Source organism: Lathyrus oleraceus, chromosome 6 (genome assembly GCF_024323335.1).
Source record: "Lathyrus oleraceus cultivar Zhongwan6 chromosome 6, CAAS_Psat_ZW6_1.0, whole genome shotgun sequence".
NCBI classification, from domain to species: Eukaryota; Viridiplantae; Streptophyta; class Magnoliopsida; order Fabales; family Fabaceae; genus Lathyrus; species Lathyrus oleraceus.
Genome location: NC_066584.1, coordinates 474,671,511 through 474,688,717, shown reverse-complemented (window position 1 = coordinate 474,688,717; position 17,207 = coordinate 474,671,511). Strand labels below are relative to the sequence as shown.

Sequence of the window (17,207 nt, the reverse complement as noted above, 5' to 3'; positions counted from 1 at the left end):
CCTACGGATTAGAACCCTTCCACAAAACACATATACCATTTAACACTAAATTCGTCCCCTCACTCTGCCTTGCCTAAGCCCAACAGTATAGCAAATCGATTGAACCTTAATAGCGCAGAATTATACAGAGTAGATGCAAGATTTAATATAAATAAAATCTTTTGTCACATTTCCGCATATACAGAGCATATACAATTTCTACCATTTTGCTTAGCAACCAATCTCTCACTCACTCAACACTAAGAGTTTCCCTTTGTTTTTTTTTTGTCCCTAGCATGTTGACATGACACTCATAAAATATCCCCTAATATTATCATTTTTTATCGCTTCAAGTTCTTTAGGGAATTATTTGTGATTCACTTTTTCTCCTCAATCGTTTGATTTCCTCCTTACTGGGTACTGTCTTGTTTTACTTGTAGCATTGAAATTTTCAGTTAACATTAGTTTTGGCAGGTGATTTACGTTTCTGGTCTTGTCAACTTCATCGTGTGTAGATAAGGACGCGCCGGATTAATTCCTTCATCTTGAGGTAATTGGTTCTTCATTGATAGTGTCCAGAATAGGTTTCTTTGATCTACAATAACTTAATCTATAACTAAATCCTGACTCTACTCCTTCTAAACTCAATCTCGGAACACAGTCGTTTTCATCATTATTAACACCACCACGCGAACTCTCGTCCGGTTGGACACGTGTCTTTCCGGCACGTAACCGTTTCGCAGCAGAATTTGCCGCCAGAAAGAGCACCGCCATGTCAGCCCCCGTAACGACAGAGTTGAGTCTTCTCATTGGAAAGAATATATAAACACTTCCGAATTCCAGTTCTTCGTCTGCAACAAGAGGAGAGAATCTTGTAGAAATGCGAAGAGAACGAGAATTGACTAAGAAATAGTTTGGATTCTCTAACATAAGCTCCGCAGCTTTCATGATTTCTCTAAATTGCTTGACTTCTCCGGTTGGAAGGATTACTCTTGTAGCTTTGGCGTTCCTCATCAATGGTGGTGCTAAAGTGCATGAAACGTAATTTCCCATGAAGAAACCCTAATTCGATTCCGTTGGAATGAATAGTGTTGAAGAAAGAAAAGAAGGATGTTTGTAATTTGTTTTGAGTGTTGGAAGGAGAAGGAATGAGTTTTATATATAGTTTTATGGAATATAATATTGGATTAGAATAGTAGTTATATTGAAAGTGGGTATTGTAGTATTGTTTTGTATTTTATGAAATTGAAATGAAATTGGCATGTGCGTGTGTCAGTTTGAGATTTGTTGACCGGTATGAGTGTGCTGGAAAAAAATTAGCAAGAGAAAATGGAGAGAAGGTGCAAATGCAATGTTAGTTAGTGGGAATATTATTTAGTTACTTAAATTTTATGGTTGTCACACTGATGCTGAAATTTCGTCGTCAATAAAAAAATCCAAACGCCTGTGGCCGCGTGGGACCGATCCATGTCTGCCTGTTTATACTTAAACTAGGCTAGATTACCACCAACTCCTCGCTGAATGTGAATGATATATAAATTTTAATTTTAATTTTTTTGTGTATTTTTTTTAAAAACAAATAATTAAATATATAAATAAAAAGATGTACAAGATGAAGAAGATAAAGATGAAACAAAAGAGAAGAGAAACTGTTGATAACTACAGTACTATATATACACAAATAATAATGACATGGAGACGAATTACTAAAATACTGAATTATCCTTCAACATCATCTCTTAATTTATGATTTTACTAATCAAAATTAATAATACCAATTTCATCCCTTAAGTGGAGAAATTGATCGGTCTTGACCGCTTTCGTCAGAATATCTGCCAATTGCTTATGGGTGTTACACTGCATATCTTCTAGCACTCTGTTCTGAAACCGACTTCTCAGAAAATGATATTTAGTCTCAATATGCTTGCTTCTACCATGCAGTATTGAGTTCTTGACAATATTGATTGCATACTTGTTATCAATCATCAGCTTTAGAGGCTTGATTATCTTGATCTTCAAATCTTGCAGTAAATTCAAAAGCCAAACAACATGACATGCAACCACATCACGTGCAATATATTCAGCTTCCCAGGTTGACAAAGCAACAACTGGTTGCTTCTTGGAACACCAAGAAATAAGATCTCCCAGATACTTAAACAAATATCCAGAAGTACTTCTTCTGTAAATTCTGTCTACACATCAATCAGAGTCTGAGTAACACATCAGCTCTAAATTAGCCTTTTCACCAAAAGGGAATAAAACTCCATACTTCAAAGTCCCCTTAATATGCCTCAGAATCCTGACAGTAGCTTGATAATGAGACCACTTTAGTTTACTCATGAACCTACTAACCATTTCAGTTGCATAGCAAATGTCAAGTCTGGTATTACACAATTACCTCAGAGATCCAACCAACTGCTTGAAAGTTGTGGCATATACATCATCACCTTCAGAATCAGAATAGAATTTGTAATTTTTTCTGACGGTGTGACATCAGCCTTACAATTCAGCAACTCGAATTTCTTTAGAAGCTCAAGTTCTTCTTTCATGGTCTTCAACCAAACTTTCTTCTTGAGAGCTTCTTCAATTCTCACTGGTTTAGAGTCTACTAACATGGAACACTGAACAACTTCTCCCTCAGAGTCTACTTCAGTATCTTGCAATAGGTCAAACTCTGCAAATCTTATTGGTATTTGTATGATTCTTTGTGGCATGTGGACTTGTTCAGAATCTTCTTCAGACGCTGGAACAATATCAGATGCTGAAACCCCATAAGTACAACCTTCAGAGGCATGACCACCTTCAGAGTCTGGAATATTCTCAGAGTTTGGATCTCCACCTGAGTCTGAATCACCATCAGAATTTGGATCAAAATTAGATTCACTTTCACAATTAGACTCACATTCAGAGTCAGAGTCACCTTCAAAATCATCTTCTGATTCAGATTCATCTTTAGCTTTAGAGTCATCTTTTGACTCTGACTCATTTTCAGAACCCTCAGATTCTGACTCTTCTTCAGAACCTCCAGATTCTGACTAATATTCGGAATCAGACTCGACTTCAGATTCATAGTCATCTTCTGACTCATATTCAGAGTCTCCTTTAGAATCATAAATCGCCAATTGAACGGGTTCATCGTCATCAGATTCATAAACCATCAATAACACATGTTCATCATGATAATCTCCTCTAGCTATGTTTGCTTCTTCTGACTTTATTTCCTTGTTTGACCAACAATCATTAGCAAAGTGGTCAAACCTATTGCAATAGTAGCACTGGACTTTTCTCTTGTCATACTTCTCTTTCTCCTTCTGAGCACTCTTCCTCCTTTCAGAAGTTGAGGTTTCTGACTTTTAAACACCATCTGATCTCTTCTCGACTTCTGACCAAGATTGCTTCTAATATTTATTACCAAAAGCTGCTTTTATAGCTTACTGCTCTACCTTCATTTCAAATTTTTTCTTAATCAGGCACAACTCTTGTGCCTCTAGACTGCTTTGCAACTCTTCTATTCTCATGGTGCTCAGATCCTTAGAATGTTCAATTGCTACCATAATGTAATCAAACTAAGGAGTAAGATATCTAAGTATCTTCTCAATGATACTTTTTTCAAAGAGAGTTTCTCCACACGACTTCATCTCATTTGTGATCAAAATCACTGTAGAGATGTACTCGTGTAACCTCTCATTGTTCTTCATGTTGAGATTCTCATACTACTTACGTAGAGACTAAAGCTTTACCTTCTTCACTGATGCATCACCACCTTAGCATCGTACTAGTGTGTCCCACGAAGCCTTCGTCATCGTCGAATAACGATTTTCTCAAACACATTTGCATCCACACACTAATGGATGTAGATTAACACCTTCTGATCCTTCTTCATCAGATTATGCTGAGCATTTCTCTGTGCATCTGTTGCATTTTCTGGAAGTGCAACCTGAACGTAACCGTTGTTGATGAGGTCAAGAACATCTTGAGCGCTAAACAACACATGCATCTGAATCATCCAACAATTCCAGTTCTTCCCATTGAACACTAGAAGCTTAGTACTCAGATTATCGTTTCCATTCATCCTCAACCCTGTGTAAGACACTCGGATCTCACCAAATACTAGTGTTTCCCAATCACGCAGAATCAAGAAATGTGATTCTGTTACGATTCGGATCAAAAGTTCAACATGAACTCAAGAAACAAAATCAACCACACAACGCCTCACCGTTCACTTGTGTTTCCCTGTGGATCTGAATCGTAGCTTTACATACAATTGTTGGTGCACAAGATGAAGAAGATGAAGATGGAAAAAGAGAGAGAAAATAGAATACCAAACTTCCACTATTATGCCAAAACGATTACACATAGAAAATGGTTGCGCACACACTGCACTACAATACTCAATGGATACAACTGTTGACAGCTACAATACTATATATAAACAAATAATAATACAACGTAGGAAAAATAATAAAATACTGAATTACCCTTCAACAATAACTATAAGTATCAAAAAATCCCTATATGAGAAAGTCCAAATAAAAGGGATTTTTTTAATACAAAAAATATATTACTAGGACATTACGTGAAAATATAAAAATGTCATTAGATTTCGATATGCACCTTCGGATGCATCCCAAACACACACGGCCTAGGCCAATTCTGAGCGTGACTTATTTTGATATGGAGACGCATCTTTAGAATATATATGTAGGTGCATCTCTGTAGCACACCGAAATAAAAACAAAAGCAGAAAACCAAAAAGTTGTATTTTGACAAAATAAAATTACCATTCATAACATAAAATTAACAATACATAGGTGATGTTAACATAAAATCAGACATTACATTTCAATATCCAGATGGACGCTTCAACATCTTCACAATATCTTTGACCGATCTTAAACTTTTGCTTCCATCTTGATCAGAACATTCGTTTCAAAGCGGAAAAATGTATTCCGTATAGCCTTACATCTGCAACTGTCTTGAGCTTATAGTTGTTGAACTCAATCTTGCCTTCGTTGTTAATTGAAGGTGAACAGTTTTCAAGCTTCACAATTTTTTTATTATCTCCGCAATGTAGGAGATTCTATACTTTGTATTGCAGATCTACAAAAGATATGTACTCATTGATCTTAAATTTTTGATCGGGTGTCAAACTGAAATAGGAGACATTTGTGAAATACCAGATGATGCTCATTTGCAACATTTTCTATTTGTATGAAATAAAAAATATGAGCATATATTTATAGAAGTTGAAGACAATAATGGACCTAAAAAATTCTATCTTGTAGCAGTCGAGGTTCTAGAGATGCATCTCTGGTACCACCCTATTGTCTTATTTTGGAGATGATTTTCCAAAAACTCTCCTGACCCAGACAGAAAACAAAACCCGTGTGTTTTGTTTAGCAAATGGACACTTTTTTGGCAAATATCTAAATGTACTAAAATATTTGAAATTGTATATATTACACTTCATCAATATTAATACACAATTACATAAAATTAATTGATGACGAAAATCTAAAATGAATCGAAAGATTTATCGTCGGCTAAATCTCTAAGTATGAGTGCCCCCCCCCCCCTTTTGACTCTTGTGCATTTTATTCTCATTCAATGTCGCTCAATTTGGTGAACTTTTGCATCCTTTCTACATATTGGTCAAGTTAAGTCTTGACTTTTGTTGTTGAATGAGTCGTTTACTCCACTGATGTAAGTGGTATAGGGAATCTCGATTTCAAATAAACTTGAACAAAGTACCGTGATTTTTAAAGCCACCCAGTACACATAATACAATCATTTGGATTTTGAGGTGGGGCAACCCGCAGTGGGGAAAAAGTTTTTAAAAAAATGTATCTTGTAAGATCAATACACACTATATCATCCACACTTGCTATGAGATGATCCATTTCAGGGAAACACATTCATTTTTCCTCTGGTGCTAGTCCACTAATGCAAGGAACATGAGACTCATAAATTGCATCAAAATTTTCTTTCTTTCTGTAAATTCGTGTGTATGATTCTTTATGGTTCCTCAACTCATGGATAATTTGATGGCAAACAAGTGTGTGATAATCTTATTCTTTATCGAGAAAGTCGAAATAGCTCGAAAATCGTAATTACCGTCACCCTCAACATTAACGATTTGTTCGATGTATTTGTGAATAAAAACCGACATCTTGTCAATGAATGAAGTTTTTGGTAGAGGCGGTGAAAGATATGGTATGCTAATGCAAGCTTCTTTAATCTGACAATCTCGCTGAATTCATTGTATGTTTTAGAACTCTAGTGAAATTCTTGAACGATATAGATCTCACTAACAAATTGATGAATTTTGTGAATCTCTCATAGAACTCGTGATCAAATGCTCCAATCGTCGTTACAGTCCACAATATCAAGTGAAATATTGTAATGTACTCTTGGTTTCTTTCATGCTTATGAGTTATGGAACAATATGTTCACCATTTTGAGAAACATACATGTTCAATAACACTTCATTTTCGTTACAAAATTGTTGCATCTGCCTATGGTGCTTTATTTGAGGCGAATTCTATTACCAATGCACCCCATTAGTTTTGGACCAAAGCATGACTACTATTTGGAGCAGTTGAGCTCCCTAAAGAGTAATATGCTTCTCTTGGCAACTCATCCAAGATAAGAGCTCAACAAGAGAAAAATTGTTTAAAAGAAGGGTTATTTTGGACTCTGGTGATACTTCGTGTAGGCTTTGTGATGTATCTATAAGTTTGTCTCTATTTTGTTTGTTACTTGTAATGTGGTGGGAAGCCATGGTACATGATATTTTGGTGGCTTGGAAGTTTAGTTGTCTTACTAGGGGATATTATCCCGCTCTTTAAGATATTTTTTTTATAGGGTTTGGCTAGGATCAGAGAGATGTTTACCATGATTTTCCATTTGGTAGTGTGTACTATTTAGAAATCTTAGAATGATTTTATGTTTACAAAAAACTTCTTAGCGATGCAACACATAAGATATTAATATTTCTCTAGCTTGGAAATGATATCTTGCCAGATCACCGACTTTCTTTTGTACTTTTTAAACAGGCTAGCGAACCTTTTTATTTGCTTGATCCAATATCAATTTAGAGAGTTTGGACATGTTCTCACGGGGTTGTAATTTTAAGATATTTTTTGGGGGACGTTGTCATGTTGATGATGGTTCTTCTTCCATGGCTCTAGCTCGTTTCTTATTGGTGGTGCTAAAGATCATCAGAGTTCTGTCCAGTGTATATTCTCATTTGCTTTTATTTTGTTTTGATTTCTTTTGATTGAATTTTTTGTCACATCTTATGCCAGTTGTTTAGCTCAATGTATCTTGTGATTATCCTTATGACTTGTATGTCTTATATTTCTCAAGAATAGCAATCGCCCACCAAGTCATGGTAGTGGACCGTTGGATCCCTATTTCCTAGGGAGACTTCCCTTGACTATTTTCCTGGATTACCTCTGACCACGACATGTCAGTTCCTAAGTTTCTCTATATTAGACGAGCGGGAGTGTCGCGGGCGAGGTTGTCTCCCTCGTGCGTAGTAGGATTCTATCGGCCCTTGTCAAAAATATGGTCACCGCGCCTAAGAGGGCCCTTCGCAAATATATCACTACATAGTCCCTCAAACACAAAGACTTGGTAAGGGGAGAAATGCCCAATTGACTATGCGTCAGCGGTGTCTATCTGATGAGACTCTAAGTCAAGGCGCCCAAGAAAGGTTTTAAGTTGAACCTATCTGATGAGACTTTAGGTTCCTCAGGCGAGACGTCTAGTTGAACTTCTCTAATAAGACTCTTGTAGTGTTATATTTGTAAAAGGACCTGATGAGAGTGATAACCCACCCAAAAGAAGATGACGACCATATGTCACCCTAAAGAATGTACCGCCTCATCGTCAAATCATAGAAAACATGGAATAAGACGTTGTGCACTCTTTAATTAACATGCATGTAAAAACCTTAAATAATTTTACCGTTCTCTTTAATTAACCTGCATGTAAATACCTTAAACAATTTTACTTGCAGTTCTTAATTAACATGCATGTAAAAACTTTAAATATTATTCATTTTAAAATAGAATAATTAATTTTCTGTTAAGACTATGTATAAGAATATCACATAGATGCAGATTCAAATATATAAAATTTCACTTATTTATCTTTAATAAAGTAAACTGCAACCATTAAATTATTTAAAAAAATAGAGTAAATAATATCTAAATTGAATTCATCATTGTCAAGAGTTTTAAAATACTAAGCTCAAGTAACATTGTAATTTTATTAAATTTTCAAAATTACAATGACTCAGCTTAGTTTAAGCAAAATCATCGAAATCCAAAACATGCATACTCTTGATTGTCACTTCAAAGAGAATGATTTAATAGCAATAGTACACATAAGTGTGACTCAAAAATTAAATAAAGCAAAATAAAACAAAGTGCAAAAATATATATTACAACTGAGGTGGTGGTGTGGTTATCCAGAGGCTTGTTGAAGTATAAACAGGCAGACATTGATTGGTCCCACGCGGCCACATGCGTTTGGATTTTATTCACTTACGACGAAATTTCAGCCCCTGTGTGACAGCCATAAGAATTAAGTTTTCTTTGAAAAAGCATGACAGCCATAAAATTAAATACCCAAATTGTGCTGCTAATATTGCATTTGCACCTTCTCTCTATTTTCTCTTATCATACAGTACGCGCATTTCCAAACTTTTATAATTCCTTTTCCAGCACACTCATACCGGTCAACAAATCTCAAACTGACACGCGCACATGCCAATTTCATTTCAATTTCATAAAATTCAAAACAATACTACAATACCCACTTTCAATATAACTACTATTCTAATCCAATATTATATTCCATAACTATATATAAAACACTCATTCCTTCTCCTTCCCACACTCAAAACAAATTACAAACATCCTTCTTTTCTTTCTTCAACACTATTCATTCCAACAGAATCAAATTAGGGTTTCTTCATGGGAAATTACATTTCATGCACAATAGCACCACCATTGATGAGGAACGCCAAAGCTACCAGAGTAATCCTTCCAACTGGAGAAGTGAAGCAATTTAGAGAAATCATGAAAGCTGCAGAGCTTATGTTAGAGAATCCAAACTATTTCTTAGTCAATTCTAGTTCTCTTCACATTTCTACCAGATTCTCTCCTCTCGCCGCAGACGAAGAATTGGAATTCGGAAATGTTTACATATTTTTTCCTATGAGAAGACTCAACTCTGTCGTTACGGGGGCTGACATGGCGGTGCTCTTTTTGGCGGCGAATTCTGCTGCGAAACGGCTACGTGCCGGAAAGACACGTGTCCAACCGGATGAGAGTTCGGGTGGTGGTGTTGAGAATGATGAAAACGACAGTGTTCCGAGGTTGAGTTTGGAAGGAGTGGATTCCGGATTTAGTTATAGATTAAGTTATTGCAGATCCAAGAAACCTATTTTGGACACTATCAATGAAGAACCAATTACCTCAAGATGATAGGTTTAGGTTATTATTATCAATGTTTCTTGGATGATGTTAATACAATTGGTTAGGTTAGATAGAAATTAATTGGGTTAATTCATACAATACACTTCAAAAAATTATGTGAGGTTGTAGGTGTGGCAAGCTATAGTATAATTGATATGTACAAAATTAATTTGTGGAATGAACAAGTTTGCGCGTTATATTCATCATATGATATGATATTTTATTGACAACATAAATGGGATTTATATTCAATTAATTGGATGAACAGTAAAAACACATGGCGGTTTATATTTAATATATGTAAGACTATTCAAGTGATTCAAGTGTGAATCCTTCAAAAGAATGAACTGGTTTTCTTTGGGTCCGATTCAAAGGATGAGCGTAGACCATTCCAGATTTTTTTTCTTTTCAATTTCTGTGTTTAAATGTAAAAAGTGTTTGTTACATACATATTATTTATACGTTGACTCTGAGAGTCAACAGAGAAAATATATTTCTTATAAAAAGGTTTTAATAGCGCAAATTGAGCTAGAAAGCAGAAGATTGACACAATTAAAAGTCGATAATGTGTTTACGAAAGTGAGTATTATCATTAGTTTTAAGTTTTTTTACGAAGTAAAAATTCTCGTTACAATTGTTATAGAACTTGTATAAGTTGGTTGATACGAATTATTCTGAGCAGACTAGATCGACCCCAGATAATTTAGACCGATCACGTCGACCCAAACCAACCACCATGATGGGGTCCCACTCCTTACATAATCTTCACAATGCATGAAGATTATCATCCATATGATCACGAGAGAGAGATCTCAACTGAATATGCATCCAACGCCTCGTCGCAAATTACAACTAACAAATATCTAATTCGATATTTTCTCTCTCTATTTATAGAGAAAACATGAAATTTAGGTAACACATTTTAAATTCAATTTTCATTTGACTCTTCTTCCTTTATATATATATATATATATATATATATATATATATATATATATATATATATATATATATATATATATATTTGAATGTTGGAGAACTAATCTTGTAAGCCCCTTCCCTCCACCACATCTGGAGGCCATGATCCGCTATCATCATCGTTCAAGATCATCAGTTTTTCAACTGCATCTATTTATGGTTCCCAAACGAAACAATTATGCCGTATATGATAATCTACTTTCAATTCCTACAATTTCCACAAATTCACATTCTCTCTCAAACATAATAGTTTGTAACCTCCTCCAATCAACAGAGTGAAAACATTTGCGATCAAGTACAAGGATCAAACATGTCTTGATTCGTCCAGGCATAATTTCAATTATGTTTCCTCAGATTTTCATATCCTCAATTCTTATAAAATTTTCGGGGATGACTAGATCTAAGGCTACCATATCCGTTGCAGCAAGCGAAGTTGTTGTCGTTGCTCTAGCAGCGAACAATCCACCACCTCTCCCTCCTTCGTAGGTCCTGAAATAGTTGTTCCGTTGCATCCAGATCTGGTTTTAACTTCGCAATTGACCAGATATATTCATGTTACTTTGACAAAGACTCATCTTCCATCTCTGGTTACGCAACTTGAAGCCTTACTTGGCTTAAACACTCAACAAGCGAACCTCGATGTACAAGGTGCTAACGAAATGTTGAACAACATGTTTAACATCGTTCGATAGCAAAGTTCGAACACTCTTAAACTGAGCACCACTACAAATAATGCATTTCATGAGAAAACTTTCACCTCAACCAATGAAAATCTGATGTCAAATGACCTGAAACATGTCATTTTTGTAAAGTTTAATCTTATCCCTTGGTTTTGTAGAAAACCAACATGTTATGTAGCTCAGAGTTTGAGCTTCGATTCCCAACTTCTATAAATTTATGCTTTATTTAGAACCAAAACTTCTCCATTATTTTATAAATCAGGTTATACATCGGGTTTTTAGAAAACCGATATTAAAAGTTGATTAATATTTTATTTAAATAAATTGAACACAATTTTTACCTCGATTTTATTCTCTCGATATTTCTGAAACTCAAGATGTAACTCTAAATAATATTTTACTCACTCGTGAAAATATTAAGTATCATTCACTTTTTACGGCCTAGCACTTTTCTTCAACTGAAACACCATTCTCTCCACCTAACAAACTGAAACACCATCTTCTCCAAGACCGAAAGAAGCTCGAACCTCAAACCAAAACTTTTCTAGTATGTCAAACTCTCTCCATGTTGTTGTTGATGATGAATTTGTAGTCATAGTTGTTGTTGTTGTCGTCGTCATTGTTATTGTTGTTGTTGTTGTTGTTGTTGTTACTGTTATTGTCATGGTTTTTGAGACTTAGGGTATAATGTAGTATTGTTTTTCAGGTATTTATAGTGGTTGTTAATGTTTATTGTTATTGTCACAATTTTTTAGACTTAGGGTATAATATAATGTTGTTTTTTTAGGTATTTGTAGTTGTTGTTTATTGTTATTGTTGTATTATTTTGGAATATTCATTCTTATTTTACTTTTAGAAGTTGTATGTTATTATTGATCGTAGTTAGATGAGAACCAATAGATTAAGTAAAGAGTATGAGAATGAAGTGATTCAATTTTTGGAACTTACAAAAAAACCTTCCTAACAATAATGAGATTTTTTGGTGTCCTTGTAAAATTTGTCGAAATAAGCAAAAACATCCAAGGGATGAAATATTCAATCATTGTGGTTGTGGTGGAATTATTCAAAATTACATGAAGTGGATATGGCATGGTGAAGTGACAAAAAACGACATGTCACATAGAGTTTAAGATTATGAATTTATGAATGATACTCTATAAGATATGATTTGTGATATTAGAGTAGATGCTTTTAAGAAAGCCCATGTGAAAGATAATTTGAAAAGTGACATGGAAAAATTATATCCGAGATGCAAAAAATTTACAAAATTGCCAGTCGTGGTAAGACTATTTAATCTTAAGGCAAGAGGTGGTCAGACGGATAAAAGCTTCACTGAATTGCTTGAATTGTTGCAATTGCTTCTAGAAGGTAACACATTGTCGAATTGTAGTTATGAGGCGAATAAGACATTGTGTCCAATGGGTTTGGACCATGTCAAAATACATGTATGTCGTAATGTTGTGACCTGATGTCGTCAAAAACAAACCAAAATATGAGATAAAGATTGAGTTTCTTAAACAAACATAAGAAACCCTATTAGGTTTTACAAAAGAGAGAGAAGAAGAAGAATTGGTTAAAACTATTTTACTATTCACTTTCTCAATAAGGGTTAAAGATTACAAGTAAATACCAATAACTAACCTCTCTCAATAACCTGAGAGAACTAGTCTATTTATAGACTACTAAGAGAACTTAAGCAACAAGCTAACTTAAATAATTGAGCTTAAACAAAGGCCCAATTCGACATACAAACTTAGAATACAAGTTAACATATTTTGACAACATGCTTGAATAGACTTTGACTACAATATGCACAACTCATGTTGAAACATCAAAAGCCTTAATATAAGTGTAAATTTCATATTTTTGATAGGGGAAGGATTTTCTGAACAAAGGGTCTGGTACTCGGTAGGGAACTCTTTAGAAAACAGGAGGTGAGAGCTTTTGAAGAGAAGCAAGTCAGAACTGACATCGCTCCACCAGGGCATAAGATTTGTGCCCCTGGTGGGTTCCACCGCCTAGCCCGAAATAGAAGATGATCCTCCCCTAAACGTTGAGCTTTAGCTTTTGCTAATACCAGGGCATAATTCTCTGCCACTTTTTTCTTTCCATGGATGGTCAATCCCCCAGGATGACTCTTTAGACTGTTGACACCTGGGTGTTGACTCACCAGGCGAGAACCACAATCAATATTTTTGCCTACCATTGCGTGCACCTTCAGCTAAGGGACTCGCCTGCTATTTCACTAACCCATGAAAAAGGTATCATCCTACAAAATGACCCTCGATCACTGGGATCGTCACTTGAGCGAGGGACGCTCAAAAAGGAAAGATGTTCTAAACACTTCGCCCTTTGATGAGAAAACCCTCATGCTTGAGGGACCTGTAGTGTCATATTTTGCAAGGTTCTAGCTTGGGGCGCCCCTTGCTTGACTATTGGGTCGTCTAGGCGTAATCCACTAGGGTCGCTCTTGCGGTCTATCCAACATGGAAGTTCAATGAGAGAAAGTCCTCACTGACTCCGAAAATGTAGTCGGTTAATAATATCCTTAATAAAGGAAAACGGTTGGGACCATGTTCAAGGGATAAGATGCCATAATAATATCCTTAATACCCATTGTAGCACCTCAAATTTTCCCTCCTCATTCATGCATTCACTTTAGGTCATTTAACATATATTGCATTTCATCATGTCAATCAGAATTAGCTCCAAGAAAGTGTCTTCTAAGAAGTTTGTATTCATCTGGGTATCAAGGTCAAAGTAAGGTTCCTCAAGGATTGAGATGCAATCTTGGGTTGAACGTCTTATGGATGTTATGTAGAGCTCTTGGGAGCTAAGGTTTCATTTTCAGAGATTTTCTTCAAAGGATTAAGCTTAATGGGCTCACTACAGTTCAAAATTCAACTGTGAAGTCAAAAGTCAACTGTTGGTCAACTGAGGGTCAAATGACTAGGGAATGACTTGAGATACTTCCAACATGTTCAAATGGGGCCTATTCATCATTCAAAACGTTCATCTTGAAGGGACAAAGGTCTGTTCATGAACTGTCATGCTCGCTAGGCGAGCAATCCTTCGCTAGGCGAAGCCCACGCTTCCTCCTTCGCTCCAGCGAACCTTGATGATGTTGCTACTGGAATTGCTCGCTACCTGCTCGTTGGATGCTCGCCTAGCGAGTAAGTGCTAGCTGTGTTTTTATCCGAGTCTGGGAGTGTTCGCAGGAGCCTCGCTGAGTGCTCGCATAGCGAACCCTTCGCTACCTCACTCGCCTAGCGAGCTTGCTGATATAAAAAACAAAAATAACAAAAGATCTTGGACTTGATTTTCCTTCATTTTGAGCCCACCAAGCCACAGAAAATCAGAATATAAATTCTAAAAATTCATTTGAGAAAACCCTAATTAGTGCAGCCTCCACACACACTGAAAAAACTCACTCTGACTCTCACTCTGACTCTCACACTTTTCACTTCCATCTCACACAAACCCTAACTGTTGCATTGCAAACCCTAACCGTTACATTTCAAAATCAATCAACCTCTTCAATCAGGTTTGTTCTGTCTCCATTCTTTTATGCTTTCAATGGTGTAAATTATGTAGAATGAATCATTAGGGTCGAATTTGGGAGATTGGGTTTTTAGATGTGCATGAATGTGTAGAACAATGCCTTGAATGTTTAATCACTTAGTTTCTGAAATGGGTGCCATAGGATTTAGGGTTTTCTGAAATTGGACTATTATCAAGGAAGAACCCAGAACCCGTAGGCATTCGCTAGCACTTCGCTAAGCGAACCTGTAGCGAAGCTTCGCTAAGTCTTCGCTAAGCGAAGCAGTAGCGATCATGACAGTAGTTGGTTTTTCTGTTTGCTCTCTAATCTGTTTTGTGTTTGTTGTGACATGTTTTCTATTGCATCCGTGCACTATTTACCTGACACTATTGTTGCTATGATTCTCTTATTTGGTGCAACTCTTGATTGCACCCCTTCTTGTTATTCTAACTTGTTTGTTGAGTTTTTGTGAGGGCTCACATGACTCTTGAAGAGATAGCTTGCTTGGTATTCCACTTTATTTGTGGGATACCATTTGGAGATTTATTCTGATTGCTTTGCTGACTTGTTTTCTTTGATGGTGCTAGCTAGAGAGATCTCTGAGTTTCTTATTTCTTTAGTTGCTGTTACTTCGGATTTTCATCCGTGTGGTAGATCTCTTGATCCCTTTTACATTTTTCCAGTATTTTACCGCTTTCTTAGCTGGAAGACCTCGATAGGAGGCAATGTTTTTGTGTGTTTACTTTTGTGCCCAAAGACCTCCAAGAGGAGGCACCAGTGCTAAAGACCTCCATAAAGAGGCAATTGACGGATACAATGGATTAGTAGTCAATCCCCCGTTATTCAGTGTGTCGTTCTTTATGCTCGCACTATGTGTCGATGCTTCAAAACAAAAGCCCAAGATCTTTTGTCCGGTCAGTCAGTAGAGAGGGTTCCATCTGTCTAAACCCCCCACGCTTTGTCATGAGCTCACCCTGTCCAGGGTTAAGAGCTATGAGGTCTTATCCTCATTACCCTTTTAATCTGCTCACCTTGACGTTCAATGTCAGTGGATAAGATCCCATTTGATTACCTTTCCATGGCTTGTTTGTCGAGGTTGATATGACCCCTCTTGACTAAAGCCCTACCCATGTATGTTTGAGCCCCCCTCGTTTGTGCGTGTACTTTATGCTATATGTTTTGTGTGGTGTGATCGTCTCCCCATAGGACTTCTAGGCTTCGTATAGTCTCTCGTCTGCATGTCAATTAAGATAGCACGGTTCCTTCGTCTAGGACTTCCTTTTTTGCATGAGCATTCCTAAAACACAAACAAACTCTTTGATTTTTCTTCTCCTAAGAACATGTTAACTCCTTCTACTACAGGTGAGTAAGTCTCCAAAGGTCGAGCATCCGGTAGATTGCGTAGTAACGTTGTTCATTTAAAAAACACAAAACAAACAAAAATAGGTTAGCCGAGCTACGGTGCTCTGATTCTCAATCCTTCTTGAGATACGTATGCAGCAGGGTAGGGCCTGTGCGAGCAATAACTCTTTCTTTTCCCTACTTTGATTTTCTCTCTTTCGCATCGCATATAAGACCTTTTACACACATACTTTAGACATAAATAGCAAACGTGGATCCTGTGGAGTACCACAGACGTGAATGGGTGCGATAACCTTCCCTTCACGTAACCGGCCCCCTTACTCAGTTTTCTTTGGTTCGAGACTTTGTTTTATCCGTTCCCTCTTGGTTATGCAGTACTACCTTTCCCTCCTTTTGGGATAAAAGTACATAGCTGGCGACTCTATTCTTCTTTCCGCGCCAACTCCTTTTCGCGTTTGTACTTGGATTCAGGAAATCCGGGGAGCGACACCCATCCCTTAAAGGGATGGGGGATCAAGTCATATTCATTCAATACCACCAATACTATGCATTGAGCATTTCACTCCCAACAGTCCTAACACCGACAATCTAACCGCCCGCCCACAATCTAGCAGCGCCGACCATCATCCAGACCCCTCACCTCATGTGAGTCGGTCCCCAAAGAAGCGTTAAAAACCACAATACAGGGTTACTCGTAACCGTGAGCTAGCCTCGTCATAACCGTGTAATATACCTACTAGGGACTCTAAGTCTCCCTGCCCTTGTAGGGGAACACGCACACGCCCTATACTTATTTGGACATTATAATTTTATTTGCTTTGAAGAAAGTAAAGTTACAAGTTAAAGAATAAGTAATCTTTGGCACTTCAAAAGGAAGTTCACACAATGAATATCCAAGTTGATTCAGAGTGATTAAAAGTCAAAAAAGGCTCATGCAATGAAGAAGTCCGACCTTATTTTTTATTATTGGGCAAAACCGTCTCCCCATATTGTGAGAGTTCATTTTACTAATTTTTACAACATTTGTTTTTATTTTCGGTCGTTTTACGTTCGAAATAATATCAACTATAAATTGCTCGAAAGCGTAGTCATATCATATATCATTAAACCTATCAACTAAGTTTTTTGGAGTTAAATCTAGAGATGGAAAGACGGGCCCGGCCCGTTGGGCATACCCGT

General features: G+C 36.7%; 2 protein-coding genes across 2 annotated transcripts; one reads left to right on the top strand and one right to left on the bottom strand.

The window, feature by feature from the left end:
• Window positions 1-141: 141 nt before the first annotated feature.
• On the bottom strand, window positions 142-1,179 carry LOC127097957 (uncharacterized). The gene has a single exon (XM_051036455.1). The coding sequence runs from the start codon at window positions 1,030-1,032 to the stop codon at window positions 520-522; it is 513 nt and encodes a 170-aa protein (XP_050892412.1). The 5' UTR covers window positions 1,033-1,179; the 3' UTR covers window positions 142-519.
• A 7,421-nt stretch (window positions 1,180-8,600) lies between these two features.
• On the top strand, window positions 8,601-9,670 carry LOC127097956 (uncharacterized). The gene has a single exon (XM_051036454.1). It carries the CDS (start codon window positions 8,964-8,966, stop codon window positions 9,474-9,476), a length of 513 nt encoding a protein of 170 aa, XP_050892411.1. The 5' UTR covers window positions 8,601-8,963; the 3' UTR covers window positions 9,477-9,670.
• Window positions 9,671-17,207: the final 7,537 nt, after the last annotated feature.